At 45.5% G+C, this 17439-nt stretch overlaps 1 protein-coding gene across 1 annotated transcript in view; it reads right to left on the bottom strand.

The window, feature by feature from the left end:
- Positions 1 to 1574: 1574 nt before the first annotated feature.
- The window catches only part of hpse2 (heparanase 2), a 220012-nt gene continuing 204147 nt past the window's right edge, over positions 1575 to 17439 (bottom strand). The window contains exon 12 of the mRNA XM_068002697.1: positions 1575 to 2271. Coding sequence (XP_067858798.1) covers positions 2106 to 2271 — 166 coding nt within the window. The 3' untranslated portion in view covers positions 1575 to 2105. The remainder of the gene's footprint in view (positions 2272 to 17439) is intronic.

Below are 17439 nucleotides of genomic sequence, written 5' to 3'. Positions count from 1 at the left end.
CTTAGTAAATACTTTTATAAGCAAGACATCAAATATATTAAGTGTTGTTAATATTTTCTGTTTCTGATACTGCTAATTACATAGTAGGACATTTTAACGTGACATTATTTTAAGTGATTAGCTGTCTGTCACTACTGCATAATGTTAAAATGCAAAGGAATTAAAATAGGACACGGCAAAGTGGTGAGACTTCTGAGTAGCTGGTAAGCACTTGCAGGTATCTGGGAAATGATGCAACTGGGATGGTAACTGAGGAAAGAAGTGTGGATTCATAAGGATTGGGACGAGACAAGTTTTGTCCTGATCCCCAAGTGCATTATTAGTTATATACATCACTTATTTTTTTCAGTCAATCAGGTTTCCTTCCCAAAGAGCTACTGGGGTTTCCAATTGACTCTTCAGCGTCCATACTGATCTGCTCTTTGTTTGGAACTGTCCCATAATACTAGGAGTTTAGATTAAATGGTCCTTAAGTTCAGGTAAGGATTGAAGAATGGCAAATAAGTTATTAACATTAGAAAGGACATCCAGCCCTTACAGCTCTTCCTGTTGTTTTGGTCTACATTTGGGACCCTCCTGGACCATTTACATATCCGCCCTGCCTTTTCCAGAGGCACTGTCCACAGACCCTTGTGGTTAGCGTCCACTAATTTTATGAATTAATTTTATATACAGCTTCTCAATTCACCTTACGCCCTGCGATAAATATCTCACGTACGTGGGATTATGGAATTTATTCCAAATAGGAGGTAAAAACTTGATGAAAGTGATTTCTTCCCCCAGAACTGATGCTGGCTGGATAACTGATGATTGACAAATTCACAAGCAACTTATTGCAATTTTGCCTTACTGGTGGGATGTTTCAATGTGTAACATTCTGCTACCATACGTGAAGCTTATTTCTATTTGAATTGAAAGGATTGAGTGATACAGGGGGAGGATGAGGGTGACATACTCCATAATTGTTCTACTTGACACTTAAAAGACAAAAAAAAACTATTGGATAATTGGATAGAATTTGTGCCCGTGCTTAATGTAACAATTAGAAATCCTGTATCATGAATTGCCTTCAGTACAAAATGGAGTTTATGAATGAGAGAAGCTCACTGTTTAATGGAGATTCTCAGTTCCTCCAGTTTTCTCCCCACTTTTTCGAATGGTGCTGACTACCCAGCGAGGTGACAACCCTCTGGTTGCTCACCCGAATTTCCATACTTGTGTGAGCCCAGACGGCAAGTGTTCGCAAGTTATTCAACCATGAATGGCATCACAGCCATGTCTGCATCAGTCATCACCCATGATTAATACACACACACTTTCCAGCAGCGGTCAATGGATATGAGAACTCTGGCTGATTTCCCCCCCCGCACCCCCACCTCTGCCCCCTCTTCCTAACCAAGGGCTACTGAGGCTAGGGGTACCGTAGCAACCCCCTACCAGCAATCCAGTGGAGATCAGCTAACTCAGCGCAAACCATCAATTGAACTTGGGGCCTCCCTGGCCTGGATGGCTCAGTTACACACAGAGGTGGTGCTCTGACCCATTAAGACATCAGGAAAGCTGGTGGAGGCTGGTTAACAACCATGGAAAACACATTTATTCCACTTACACAGACCAGACTGACAATATAAAACCGACTAATTGGATGTCTTGAAGAGGTTGCTATGGAGATTTGGGTCTGATTTACAGTATCTGACTAGAAAAATAACTCTTTTGTACAGAAGGTGCCTGAGGCATTGTCAGTGTATAATCCAGAGTCTAACACGCTGTCTGAACAGTAGACTTGCTGTGGTTATGAAGACTGCTCCTTGGATGATTTTGCTTTTAAAAAAAGTCATTCATTGAAGACCATTAAGACAAAGGAATTGCTGTAATGTGTGAGCTGGTTAGTCAATCAGTGAACCAGACAACAACCTGCAGAACAAATTCTTAATATCTGAGGGAAGATTGGGAGGAAAGAGAGGGCTATCACATTTTGACACTTCAGGGATTTTTCAGGCCATGGTTTCAGAAGAGGTTCAGGAATGGAAATAGTCAGCTGTTAATTTTTTTTTTTACTATTGCTTAGGACAAGGTGGCAGGTTTTCAGCCGCTGGGCAGCGTGGCTACCGGAACTTGCAAGAGGGGGCGTTGGCATTCTTCACCACATAGAATCCGATGGAAAGAGGTGGAACTACCACAATTCTCCCGGCTCGTAGAGTTCTTGGTTTTAGCTCGGGAAATGTTTCATCGTCTACCATTACTAGCGGACGACCATTCAACTGCACTGACCTAGGACAAAGCAAGACCATGGTTAGGAGGATCCTGTTTCATATAGAAGACACATGCACTGCACCTGCTGGTCGATAGTTAGACTGCCTCATTGAGGAAAAGGCAGATCTTTAACGGGTATGCAACATCTGGTTGAATTTGAGTAACGTATGGATTAGATTCTGCTTATAGGAAATAGCTGCACCTACCTTGTAGATAGAAAGAAAGACTTGCATTTATTTAAACACCTCGATTTTAAATTTCTCATCCTTGTTTTCAAATTCTCATCCTTGTTTTCAAATCCCTCCATGGCCTCCCCCCTCCCTATCTCTGTACCCTCCTCCGGCTCCACAACCCTCCAAGATCTCTGCGCTCCTCCAATTCTTGCGTCTTGACATCCCCAATTTTAATCGCTCACTATTGGCGGCAGTGCCTTCAGCTGCCTAGGCCCTGAACTCTGGAATTCCCTCCATAAACCTCTACAGCTCTCTACCTCTCTCCTCCTTAAGACACTCCTTAAAATCTACCTCTTTGATCAAGCTTTTGGTCACTTGTCCTAGTATCTCCTCATGTGGCTTGGTGTCAAATTTTGTTTGATAATCGCTCCTGTGATGCACCTTGGGATGTTTTGCTATGTTAAAATGCTATATAAATGCAAGTTGTTGTTGTTTATATAGCATCTGTTCACAACCTCAGGATGCCCCAAAGTGCTTTACAGCCAATGAAGTACTTTTTGAAGTGTAGTCGCTGTTGTAATGTAGGAAAGGCAGCAGCCAATTTGCACATAGCAAGGTCCCACAAACAGCAATGTGACAATTACCAGATAATCTGTTTTTTTAGTGGTATTGGTTGAGGGCTAAATATTGGCCAGGACACTGGGGACAACTCGCCACTCTTCCTCGAATTAGTGCCGTCTGATCTTTCACATTCACCTGAGAGGGCAGGCAGGGCCGTGGTTTAACATCTTATCCGAAAGTCTACACCTCCAACAGTGCAGCTCTCCCTCAGTGCTGCACTGGAGTGTCAGCCCAGATTTTGTGCTCAAGTCTCTGGGGTGGGATTTGAACCCATAACCCGCTGACTCAAGAGGCGATAGTGCGACAGATTGAGCCATGGCTAACACTTTGCGGTCACTTGGATAGGGCATTTGGATACATGTACGCAGTGCCAGTAGGCCACACATATGTAGCTGCAATAGAGAATGATAATTAGCTGGAACGGGTTGGCAGGAAGAATGGTTAAAATCAGAAGATTGGACCAATTTAAGAGGCAGCCAGATGCTGTAATGAGAAGATGATAGGGTTGTGCATTCTTGAAGGATGAGCTAGAATGGACCTTCTCCATATGAACCTATCTTGTGATCTAGGGCACATGCACTAGCATGCACATAGTCTGCCAATGGGACACTGGAACTCATTTGCGTGTAACTTGCTATCAGAGCAAAGGCACACTTACAAACATGTCAATACAGCCATAAACACAACCCTACTAACAGGATATTAGCACAAGCACTATCCGTTAGGGCCATACGAGGCAAGACTCCTGGCATGGACCTTCTCCAATTCGGGAGCGCAGTTTGGAGATAGCAGATAAAACAATAGGCGATTGATCCAGTTTAGCAAAACTCCATGCCGGGAGTCTCACCTTGAATTATTTCCCCTTGGACTCAACTGTCACTCAACGGACTTTACTCCTGGGTTTTGGTGATCATTGGCCTGTCTGTTGAATGGGACGTTGTGTGGCCGCATGCTCCGTTGAAAAATAAATAAAAGATTTTAAAAAGCAGACAAGGCGGCAAAGAAACACACAAAGGATCAGGGTATGAGAAAACTACAGAGAAACTAAGCCAGTGGCATATAAAAACAAAAAAGGGAGTCAGCTGGGAGAGTCAAAACATTGATGGCCAGTTCCAGGAGAGAAAATAAATAAGAGAAAAAGAGAAGATAGATAAATATACAGAGAGCAAATGTAGTCATAACACCTCAAAAGCCTCCACACACTGTTCAGGGAATACCTCAGCTATTTATTTTCTGTAAAAGACTTTTATAGTAGAGCTATATTAATCTCAAAGTTGATTCTGATTCACTATGGATCACAAGCTGTTGCAGTACGGTAATGTAGTGGCAGTGTTACTAGACTGGTAATTCGGAGGCTTAGACTAATAATCCGGAGAATGTTGTGAGTTCCCATCATGGCAGTTTGAGAATTTGAATTCAGTTTTTAAAAATTGGAAATAAGAAACTGGTATCAGTAAAAGTGACCATGAAGCTGTCAGATTGTCGTAAAAACACAACTGGTTCACGACTATCCTGAGCCAGACTGATCCCAGTCCCACACTACTGTCGTTGACTCTGAAGTGACTTCGCAAGCCACCCAGCGGTTCAAGAGGGCGGCCTACCACCACCTTCTCAAGGCAACTACAGAAGGGCAATAAATGCCAGCCTTGCCAAGGATATCCACATCCTGAGAACGAATTAAAGACAAAAACAAAACTCCTATCCAAATTGAGAGGACTATTCTCCAAAGTCAGGTGGGCCAAGAAACGTACACTTTTAGGCACATGGAATGTTGTTGCCTTGGCAACTCTTAGAAACTACAGGTCCCCATTGGATTCCACCACTGGGAAACATTTTTTTTTCAAAATAGCACACATAGTGAATCGTCTTTATTCCATCTTGTTAAAAAAGATTCAAAATGTAAATGTGTGTTAGTACACAAGAATTAATCATCTATAAATTGAAACAGGCTTCTTCCTAGACCTGTGCAATGGGATTCCAATGCATACTGAGACAAAATGGTTCATCCACTGATCACCCAGCCTGAGTTTCAGTTAAATCTGGGCTAAGTGGGTGGCAGGGTCCACACACTTCCATCAGGGAAGAGAAACAGGAAGGGAATTTTCCTTCTATTCCCCTCTCCGTCATACATGTGGTCTAGCAACCACTTGCGCCTACCTTTTTCCATTGCAATCTTCTATAAAATGACGATGAAGTACTGTGTCCACATTCAGTAAACCACATTCACAAATAGATGCAGAGGAAGAGACGAGTATTCAGAGTTGAATAATGATGATGATGGTGGTGATTCTAAGTTTAGATCATTGAGTTTTAAAAGAAGTTAAGTCAAAATCTATTTTTTTCTTCTTGTGCCCATCAAGATGTGTAAGAATGGAACAGTTTCCATTTCAGGCACCTGGTATCAGCATCAAGCACTCCCAGGTAAGGCATAATAGAGCTAGATGCAGTGTAAAGCTCGACTCTGTCCCAGTCATGTGCAGGGAGGGTCAATTGAAATTTTCAAGACATGGATTGATAGATTTTTGTTAAGTAAGGGTATCAAGCGATATGGATCAAAGGCGGGTAAATGGATTTGAGGTACAGATCAGCCATGATCTGATCGAATGGCGGAGCAGGCTTGATGGGCTGAATGGCATAAGGAAAAAATGGACGCCAAGCCAAAGGAGGAAATATTAGGAGGGGTGACCAAAAGCTTGATTAAAGAGGTGGGTTTTATGGAGGGTTTTAAAGGAAGAGAGGGAGGTGGAAAGGCAGAGGGGTTTAGGAAGGGAAATCCAGAGAGTGGTGCCTAGGTGGCTGAAGGCACAGCTACCAATGGTGGGGTGAAGGGAGATCGGGGTGCACAATAGAACAGAGTCAGAGGAATGGAGAGTTCAGGGGAGAGGGACTTGTAATGCTTGAGGAAGTTACAGAGATAGTGAGGAGCGAGACCATGAAGGGATTTGAACACGAGGATGAAAATTTTTTAATTTTGGAGGCGTTGGGAGACCAGGATTCAATGTAGGTCAGTGAGGACAGGGGTGGTGGGTGAGCAGGACATGGTGCCAGATAGGAGTTTATGGAGGGTGGAGGACAGGAAGCCGGCCAGGAGAGCATTGGAATAGTCGAGCCTGGATTTGACAATGACATGGATGAAAGTTTCAGCAGCAGATGGGCTGAGGTAGGCACAGGCAGGAATAGGCGGTCATTGTGAGGGAGACGATATGTGGTCAGAAACTCAGCTTGGAGTCAAATAGGACACCAAGGTTGTGAATAGTCTGGTTCGGCCTGAGACAGTGGCTGGGGAGGGGATGAATCAGTGGCAAGGTGATGGAGCTTTTAAGTCAACAATGCTGCTTCTCTAATCAGTGGGCGCAAGCATACTTTGGCATTACTTATTATAAAAAGGGGTTAAGTTGGCATGGTGCAGAGATAGACCCAGTATTACTTGGCAATCATTGCATGAGAGTTGGTACGTGTTTGTCCAATTTATTTACCGGCAGTGGAAGAATTACATTTTTTATTAGTCTCGAGTGTTGTGTAACATGCTGAGTTTTGAAGGGGCACACAAGGCCATATGTTGTAATTTAAGAATGATTCGTGTCACTGTTATTTACTTAGGACTAAGGGAAAGCTACTAAAAAATCAGTTCACCAGTTGTTAGGAGATGTGAAGGGCTTGGAAAACATTAAGTTAACCACTTCACTTTGCACGAAAGGTCTCGGTTTTATAAGCCAGGGTTGTGCCAGCGCATTCACACCACCAAGTGAACTGTGGGTGAAAGGCTCCTGAGTTCGCTTCAGGTTTGGAGAGCTGATTCATGCTGGCAATTCCGAATCCACTTCTGGGGGTTTGAATGGACAAGAGGGCAGTTCACAACATCTGCATGATGATATCACAACACATAGTCAGCCAAGGCTCAGTGGGCAGCACTTTCACTTCTGAGTCAGAAAGTTGTGTGTTCACAGTCCCACTCCAGAGACTTGAGCACAAAATCGAGACTGACACTCCCAGTGGCAGTAGTGAGGGAGTGCAGCACTGTCGGAGGTGCCTTATTTTGGATGCGATGTTAAACCGAGGCCCCAACTGACCTCTTAGGTGGACATAAAAGATCCCACGGCACTGTTTAGAAGAAGAGCAGCGGAATTCTCCCCGATATCCTGGCCAATATTTATCCCTCAACCAACATCACTAAAAGATTATCTGGTCGTTATCACATTGCTGTTTGTGGGACCTTGCTGTGTGCAGATTGGCTGCCGCATTTCCTACATTACAACAGTGACTGTATTTCACTGGCTGCAAAGCACTTTGGGATGTCCTGAGGTCATGAATGGTGCTATAGAAACGCAGATCGTTCTTTCCTTTACAGGGACAAAACAGTTTGGTAAATTAAGGAGTGATCAATAAGATTTCTACTATTATTCCCAGGAGGGACAACAAATTTCAATTATTTTTCCCTCTCCTTCACATGCTCCACTCTGCCTCTATGGGACCCGAACAGCAGAAGATTATATTTACGCTGCAGTCTGCAGATTGGATCTCACACCGTCAGGTGCCGATGTGGGGGTGGGGGGGGCGAAATTCAACATGTGGGTGTGCAGATGGATTCAATGTGACATTGGGCTCGATTTTAGCACCCGCGATCGGGTGCGTTCCTGGCGGGGGGGGGGGGGGGGCTACGAAAATTGGGGATTCCCGGGGCGGGGCGGGAGCCCGGCTCCAACCTGCCCCATTTCCGGGTTCCCCACAGACGCGCTGACATGCGCGCGCAGCCCCCGCATGTGGGACTCCCGCCGGCAATTAAAGCCGGCGGGGTGCCACTTAAGGTATTTATTTAGGTATTTCAGGTCGTTTAGAGACCCGATTAATGTGATATTTTAGAAGGGTTGGGATTTTGCAAAGAACTGGGACTGTTTCCCGTACTCGGGGAAACACTCCCAGTTCAAATGGACGTGTTGCAGCCATCAGCCTGTGGCAGCTGCAAAGGTCCATTTGGCAGGTGGGGGAGGAGACCCTCACTCATTGCAGGAGGCCACTCTGTCACTTTGGACAAAGTTTGGCCTCCACCACCCTCCTCCTAACAAGAAAATTCACCAACTTGCACACTTACCCCGGGGTCCAGACACATGTACCTACCTTGCGGACCCCCTCAGATGTACACCTTGCGGATGGGGGCCGCCGTCGCTGCAGTCATGACCTCCTCGGAGGGCGAACAGCATCACCAGCCTCGCCGGCCACGCCGTTCACCTCTGACACATGGAGCTCCACAACACAGTGCTATGACACATCCACCTGCACAGCAGGAGGGAGGGCAACCGCAGAGAGAGATACGTCGCAGAGGGCACTACCCTCGCCACAGGGTCCACAGACCGAGGCTCAGCTTCCTGCCCTCTCTAAGCAGCAGTGCACACGGAGGCTCAGAGTCACTCGACATGTAGTCGTGGACATCTGCAGCCTCCTTCATGCTGAGCTGCTCCCGGCTGGCCCGAGCACCATCTTCTTACCTGTCGCTGTCAAAGTCACCACTGCCCTCAACAACTTCTCCTCCGCATCCTTCCAGGGTGCCATTGGGGACATCGCCGACGTCTCTCAGTCGTCTGCACAAAAGAGCCCTGCAAATACACCTACACCCACTTTGCAGTAACACAATGGGTGGCATCAGTTGTGGGTCTTCATTGTGATCCTCAGGAAAGGGCATTATTGCACAAACCAGACAAGATTCGCAAAGACGTGACAGTAGTGGTGCCAATATAATATGTGATGTGAGTTGCTCAGAAATTAAATATAAGTAAAAACCATGACAAACCCTCAAACACCCTTGTGCATCCCCTTCATGCTCACGACACGTTTGCCTTACGCTGCCTACTGCACATATGTGATGCATGCCCTGTGGCTGCAGCACAGGTAGTGGCAGGTTGAGTGAGGCTGACTGTGAAAGAGATGCAAGAGAGGGTGAGTATGAGATAGAGCCATGAGATTGTATGAGGATTGGGTTGAGTGGTAGTGGCGGGATGAGTACTGGCGAGGTGAGTAAGTGCAGGTAAGATGAGGATGAGGTTTGAGTTGGTGTTAGGGGTGATGTGACAGAGTAGTGTTGGCAGTGCAGAAGGAGATGTGGGGTGGGGGCGGTGATGTGGCAGACGGAGTGTAGGGGAATGAGTAAGTGGCTGACTTTGGCTGACCAACTGAGGTCATTGGACCGCCTCCTGCACTGTATGCAGGTGCGCGATATATTGGTGGTGCAGGTGACCTCCTCTGCCACCTCGAGCCAGGCCGCTTCCTCCTGCCCGCCGGGGGGGAAGATCTCTGTCCTCCCCCTCCTCCTCACCCCATCCAATAAGAGCTGGAGTGAGGCATCATTAAACCTGGTAGCAGCCTTCCCCCTGGGCTGCTCCATGCTGTAATTTTTCCTATTTCTTGCAGCATCAGTCAGTGGAGGACTGCCCCTTTAAATAGAGCTCCTCCAGCTGACAGACCTTACCGCGCATGCGCAGTCCGCCCGCCGCGCAGCTCAGCAGCGGGGAACCCGGAACAACAGGTAAGTGGATCCAATCAGCCTGCGAATGCGCCCGGGGCAGACTGATTTCACCGGGCGCGTTACCCACGCGCCCAATCGACCCCCCGCCATGAACCCACCGCCATGGTAATATCGGGCCCATTGATTCTGTTTGCACACAACCAAGATGGTGTGTCACTGTGCCCTTAAATGCCTCATGTTTGACCCCTGACCTTTGCTCGGTTAAGGGAGCAATGGTCAGCTTCAACATCCCTGAGTTATAGAAATGATAAAAATTGGCCATGTTTTTCACTCCTGTTTGAAAGGCTTGAGAAACTGAGGATCTGTTCACTGGAACAGAGAAAGTCCGAGAGGGGCCTAAATGCCCATGGATGGAGAGAGGGTAAAGATTGTAAGACTGTTTCTGCTGGTTGGCAAATTGGTGACAAATTGATCCATAAACTCAGGATTGTCACTAGAGGAACAATATTAGAACAAAAGGGGAAAGTTAGAAGAATTTTTTTTTCACACCGAGAGTTATTGGAAGATGGAATATTTTTTCACCAGTAACAATTGAGGCAGAGACTATGGCCGGGGAATTCCTTGGAGTTGCTCCCGCTCCACCGACATTACTTCACCGTAAGTGTAGTGTATGTAAACTGGGTTTTCCTCTGCAGTTCCGGCAAAGTAACGGGAGCTGTTCCGAGGAACTTCCTGGCCTCTAACATTTAAAAGGGAATTGGATGAGTATTTGAAAAGGATATGGAGAAAGGGCAGGGGAAATCGGATTGAACCGGCACAATGGGCCGAATGATCTTTTGTGCTGCTAATTGGCCTTTACTCATACTTGACATTTTCTTCTGACTCACAACACATCCTGTTTACTCTTGGCCCTGACAACAGATTGATTTTTTTTTTGTTATTGGTTTAAACATGCAAGGAACCTCGAGGTTTCTGCAAAAAAAAACTAATTTTAATCTTGAAGAATCTAAAAGAGCTTTGAAAGCTGCCAGCACCTCTCAATGACTGAGACACTCCCTTAATTCGACTTTTTTTCCCCTTAATTGTTTCTAGCTTTAAACTAAAACACGCTGGAAAGGTAGGAAAGAGCATCTGCACACACTGTTTCCATTATACGTTCCTGTATCCACGGTTATAATGTAAACAACAACTTACATTTATACAGCACCTTTAACATAGTAAAACGTCCTAAGGTGTGTAATCAGACAAAAATTGACACCAATTCAAAGAAGGAGACATTAGGACAGGTGCCTAAAAGCTTGGTCAAAGAGATAGGTTTTAAGGAGGGTCTTAAAGGAGGAGAGAGAGGCAGAGAGGTTTAGGGAGGGAATTCCAGAGCTTAGGGCCTAGGCAGCTGAAGGCACGGCCACCAATGGTGGGGCAAAGGAAGTCGGGGATGCGCAAGAGGCCAGAATTGGAGGAGCACACAGTTCTCAGAGGGCTCTCAAGGCGTTGCCGGACCGGGCGACAATGAAGGTCAGCGAACACAGGGGCAATGGGTGAAGGGGACTTGGTGCGAGTTGGGATACGGGCAGCAGAGTTTTGGATGAGCTTAAGTTTATGGAGGATGAAGTTGCCCATGTAAGCATGATATTACACTCTTCCACCAGTGAAGACACTGCAATTCCAGCACTGACGGGAGGGTGTAATTACATTGTGTCAAGTTTACATAGGCAGTTAATGTTATAAATGTCAACACAGGAATTTATAATGAAAATATAAAAATAAGGACAGACTATGATTTTAAAATGGGGATTGAATTACGTCTGTGCAAACCTTACCCAATTATTGCCTAGGCTTTAACTCTGGTTCTGCTGAAGACCACATTTGGTTTTGACTCTCCATCAGTCATGCCTTGGGAGATTGACTAGTATGTTAAAAAAGCAATGTTTCTGATGCATTAATGACCAGCAGAACAGGTTGGGTTCCCAGGGCGACATCTGAAAGATGAGGGAGGTTAAATATGTCTCTACATCAATTGTGGAGCTTGAGCACAGATGTTGGGAAAGACAGAGAGTGAACCACTGAGTGAAGTGCTAACAGAGTGAGGACATTCAGCTGGGAATTTGGTGAGTGTGGGAATTAGGTGCGGAGGGGGAAGGAGGTGCTAAGTGATTTAAACCAAAGACTGAGCGGAGCATAAAGGGAGCCACGCGAGGAATCAAAACAAGGCAAGGAGGAGAGCCGAGGGTAAGTCAGTAAGTATTTAGCTCATTGGTTAGTGTTTTTTAGTGATTAGTGTCTTAGTGTCAGATAAACAGTACTTTGCCTTATAGCTAAACAAACAGTTTAAATGACTGTTAACTAACATGGCAGGACAGCTGGGGCCCATCGCATACATATCCTGTGCCATGTGGGAACTCCAGAACACTTCTGTGTCCTGGAAAACCACATGTGCAGGAAGTGCCGCCAACTGCTCGAGCTCGAGGTCAGAGTTTCTGAGATTGAGGAGCGGCTGGCGTCACCACAGTGCATATGGGAAGCTGAGAGTTTCATGGATAGCACGTTTCAGGAGGTGGTCACCCCCCAGCTACAGAGAGTTGAGGCGGAGAGGGAGTGGGTGACCACCAGATGGACTAGGAGGAACAGGCAGGCGGTGCAGGAGTCCCCAGGGAGTGTGGCACTCACAAACCGGTATTCAGTGTTGAATACCAGTGAGGGTGTTGGCACCTCAGGGGAGTGCAGTCAGGAGCAAATCCACAGCACCAGGGGAGACTGGGAGGGACACGTAGCACTAGAGTAAATAATAGTTCAGAAATAGGAGGGATCAGACAGGGGGCAAATGCGAGGCAATCCAAGATGAGTTTGGAGTGCATGCGCGTAAACGCACGTAGCGTGGTAAATAAGGTTGGTGAGCTGCAGGCTCAAGTCGCTACATGGGACTATGATATAGGGGCAATAACAGAGGGGAGGATTAGGGGAGGATTAGGTACTTAATATTCCTGCCTCCAAGTTATTCAGGCAAGATAGGGAAGGAAAGAAAGGCGGGGGGCAGTATTGATCAAAGTAACTATTATAGCACTGGAAAGGGATGATGCAGTTGAAGGGTCAAAGACAGAATCTATTGGTTAGAATTAAGGAACAATAGAGGAGCTATTATGCTACTGGGTGTATACTATAGGCCACCAAATAGTGGGAAGGAGATAGAGGAGCAAATTTGAAGGCAAATTACAGAAAGATGCAAGAACTATAGAGTAGTGATAATGGGGGACTTCAATTATCCCATTATAGATTGGGACAGTAACAGTGTAATGGGCAAAGAGGGGAAGGAATTTCTGAAATGTGTTCAAGAGAACTTTTTGGAACAGTGTGTTTCCAGCCTAACCAGGAAGGGAACTGTGCTGGATCTAGTTATGGGGAATGAAGTGGGGCAAGTGGAGCATGTTTCAGTGGGGGAGCATTTGAGGAACAGTGATCATAATATCACTAGGTTTAGAATAGTTATGGAAGAGGACAAGGAACAAACAAATGTGAAAATGCTTAACTGGAGGAGGGCAAATTTCAGTGGGTTAAAAAGGGATCTTGCCCAAGTGGATTGGAATCAAAAATTGGTCGGCAAAACAGTAATTGAACAATGGGAGGCCTTCAAGGAGGAGTTGGTTCAGGTACAGAATAGACACATCCCTACGAGGGGGAAAGGAAAGGCATCCAAAGCTAGAGCTCTCTGGATGACTAAAGATATAGAGATTAAAATGAAAATGAAAAAGGAGGCTTATGATGAATGTAAGGTTCATTATGCAGTAGAGAATCAGGCTGAATACAGAAAGTACAGAGGAGATCTAAAAAGGGAACAAGAGGGGCAAAGGGAAAGTATGAGGATAGATCAGTGACTAACATAAAAAGGAACCCAAAAGTCTTTTATAAACATATAAATAGTAAAAGGGTAGTCAAAGGAAGTGTGGGTCCGATTAGGGACAAAAATGAGGTCTTCTCGTGGAGGCAGGGAGCATGGCTGAGGTACTAAATGAAAACTTCGCATCCGTCTTCACTAGGGACAAGGATGCTGCCACTGTAGCAGTAAAGGAGGAGGTAGTAGCGATATTGAATAGGATAAAAATAGATAAAGAGGAGGTAATTAAGAGATTGGCAGTACTCAAGGTACAAAAGTCACCCAGTCCAGAAGGGATGCATCATAGGTTACTGAGGGAAGTAAGGGTGGAAATTGCGGAGGCTCTGGCCACAATCTTCCAATCCTCCTTAGTGATGGTGTCGGAGGACTGGAAGATTGCAAATGTTACATCCCTGTTTAAAAAAGGGGAGAGGGACAAACCTGGCAATTACACGCCAGTCAGCCTAACTTTGTTGGTGGGGAAACTTTTAGAGACAATAATCCGGGACAAGATAAATTGGCACTTGGAAAAGTATGGGCTAATAAATGAAAGTCAGCACCGATTTGTTAAAGGAAAATCATGTTTGACTAACTTGATTGAGGTCTTTGATGAAGTAACGGAGAGGGTTAATGATGGTAGTGCGGTTGATGTGTATATGGACAATCAAAAGGCATTTGATAAAGTACCACATAATAGACTTGTAGCAAAATTAAATCCTATGGGATTAAAGGGACAGTGGCAGTGTGGATACAAAATTGGCTAGGGGACAGAAAGCCGAGAGTAGTGGTGAACTGTTGTTTTTCAGACTGGAGGGAAGTATACAGTGGTGTTGCCCAGGGGTCAGTATTAGGATCACTGCCCTTTTTGATATATATTAATGACCTGGACTTGGGTATAGAGGATATAATTTAAAAGTTTGTAGATGACACGAAACTCAGAAATGTACTAAACAATGTGGAGGATAGTAACAGACTTCAGGAGGACATAGACAGACTGGTGAAATAGGCAGACACATGGCAGATGAAATTTAATGCAGAGAAGTGTGAAGTGATGCATTTTGGTACGAAGAATGAGGAGAGGCAATATAAATAAATGGTACAATTTTAAAGGAGGTGCATGAATAGAGAGACATGGGGGTGCACATACACAAATCTTTGAAGGTGGCAGGACAAGTTGAGAAGGCTGTTAAAAAAGCATATGGGATCCTGGGCTTTACAAAAGCAAGGGAGTTAAGCTAAACCTTTATAAAACACTGGTTAGGCCTCAGCTGGAGTATTGTGCTCACTTCTGGGCACCACACTTTAGGAAGGATGTCAAGGTCTTAGAGAGCGTGCAGAAGAGATTTACTAGAATGGTGTCAGGGATAAAGGACTTCAGTTATGTGGAGAGCCTGGAGAAGCTGGGGTTGTTCTCCTTAGAACAGAGAAGGTTAAGGGGAGATTTGACAGAGGTGTTCAAAATCATGACAGAGTAAATAAGGAAAAAATGTTTCCAGTGGCAGATGGGTCGGTAACCAGAGGATACAGATTTAAGGTGATTCGCAAAAGAGCCAGAGGCAACATCAGGAAATGTTTTTTTTATGCAGCGAGTTGTTATGATCTGGAATGCAGTGCCAGAAAGGGTGGTGGAAGCAGGTTCAATAGTAACTTGCAAAAGGGAATTGGATAAATACTTGAAAGTAAAAATTTACAAGGCTATGGGGAAAGAGCAGGAGAATGGAATTAATTGGATAGCTCTTTCAAAGAGCCAGCACAGGCACGATGCTGTATCCTATGCTGTATTTACTATGATACTATGAACTGCTCCCCAATCCAGTTATTTCTGTACATCACAAATCAACAATTTAAAAATGATTAATGAACATAGTTTGAAAAAATGTCCATGACACCAGCAGCCTAAGATCAGCCCCAGTGTCGTTACTGGTTGGCAAAATGATTGGTGGAGGATAATGGGTTACTCCGGACACCATTTGTAATATCTGCAGCGAGTTTAATGGGCAATCAATGTGCAAATCCAGAAAGTCCTTAAAAGTAACAGGGAGGCTAAGGGCGAGAAGCCGTTTATGCAAAGCAAAGAGCGGCGTAAATCGACCAGCAGGTTCTGGAGATTCGCAACTCACGACGTATCTCTTAAACCCCTGGCCGTCGTTAACACGCCGTTAGTTTTCCAGCGAGATTCAGCCCAATGTGTGCCAGTCTGACATGTGCTGTGCTTTCTATTATTGTTCTCAAGCTCCCCCCGATAGCTTGGTCAGAAAATACCTTGCCCGGTGTGGAACTGAGCAATACAGACCAGGAAGGAAGAATTTTGCATTTTTATAGCACCTTTCACATCTTCAGGATATCCCAAAGTGATATATATCTATATATATATGTGGGTACGTGTGTATGTGTACATATATATATACATATATATATTGCTACTACTACAAAATTCCTGTCCGTTAGCTCAGCAGCGATGATGGGGCCGAATATATGTATATATGTTATATATGTGTGTGTATATATATATATATATATATATATTTATATACAATGTGCTGGCTGAGGGTATGGTGGCATTTGATTATGATGATCTCCATGGTAGAAGAGTGAGGTCTTCAGGATCGGAGAGTGGGAAAAAGAGTCCAGGCCACCAAGAGGTACAAACAAAGACACAGTGGCACCGGAGATCAATTCTTCCAACAAGCTGTGCGGTTTTTCTGGGCGAGCTGAGAGGAGATGTTAGATACAAGGTCAGAGCGCGGCAGGAAGTCTGCAGCTCCCTTACTATCACAGTAATTGCTTTTCCTACGCTCTCCACAAGTAAGTCAAGCAATTAGACTTTTATTGCAGTCAAAATCATTTACAGCTGCATGGAATTCATGGAGAGGGGGGCGGAAATCTTCCGACAGGCTAACTGCTGGCACACTGTGGTCACCAGGTCTGCTGTGGCTTTTACCAGGTCCCATGCAGGGGACGGGAGGGTCTGTCTGATTATCCGATGGTGTTTTTTTTTCCACCAGCGCTGGTGATTTATGTGTGGAGCTGGAAGGAGTCGGACTGCTCCTCCCGGCTCCGCAGATACTGCGGCTCCCTGTCGGCCTGGTCTCGCCTTCCCTGCCTCGGCATCACGGCCCCCTCCCCCTCCGAGCACCTACCTGTGGGACCTCTGCCGGCATCCCAACCTGCCGACCGTCCTGAAGCCGCAGAGCAGCGAGCTGCACCGAGGCGCCTGATTGCCGTCCGCAGCTCGCCTGCCAAATTCAAAGTCTTCAAAGTCGCGGGGCTCTCTTAGCTGCCCGAACGGGGGTTGGGGGGGGGGCTGGCCAGATGCCTCCACCGATCGGCCGCCCAAAAGTCAACATCGACCCTGGTGGGGGTCATTTTCACCATTGAATCTTCCATTGAATTCGTTGGAAATGGAAATTCGGCGGGTCTCTGACAGGCGGTGGTCCTCTCTGCCACTTTACTCCTCAACTGGGCGGGAATTCTTGACTTTTGCCGATAGCGTAAAGCGGGCGATATCGGATCGGCCGCCTGTTAACACCTGGAAGCGAAAATCGAGAACGATCCCGATATCACCCACTTTACGCTATCGCTACCTCCAAGCGGGGAAGGTGAAAATGACCCCAGTGTGACTTGGAGTGAATAGAGGGGATAAAGGAGGCAGAGATAGAGTAGAGCTTGCTCTGATGAAGCTCTCTAAGGATTGGCATACAGCTAGTAAGCCTATAACTAATGCCCTGGATTTACACACAAAACTCTTAATACTTGAAGAAGATAAGTGAAAGCAGCTGTTTGAAAGATAACATTATTCTTTGTTATTTGCCATGAATAACAATCTGGTGAATTGTTTAAACTCACAATCTCATTCACAGTTGGAACTGAGATTTGTTTAAGCTTCTCAAGACAATGTGAAACCATTTGTACTGATGTGTCTTTTTTTAAAGAAAGAAATATCCAAGGCTGCTAGAGACCGAGTCCAGCAGAAACCTAGGCTAAATGATCTCGTCGTTCGTGTTTCAGGGAGGTCTGTCACGGTGATCGAAGGGAATTAAAATTATTGATCAGCTTTGGATCTTGAG

The sequence above is a fragment of the Heptranchias perlo genome, chromosome 21 (assembly GCF_035084215.1).
Source record: "Heptranchias perlo isolate sHepPer1 chromosome 21, sHepPer1.hap1, whole genome shotgun sequence".
NCBI classification, from domain to species: domain Eukaryota; kingdom Metazoa; phylum Chordata; class Chondrichthyes; order Hexanchiformes; family Hexanchidae; genus Heptranchias; species Heptranchias perlo.
The sequence above is the reverse complement of the archived record's forward strand: the minus strand, read 5'-3'. Positions and strand labels throughout refer to the sequence as shown.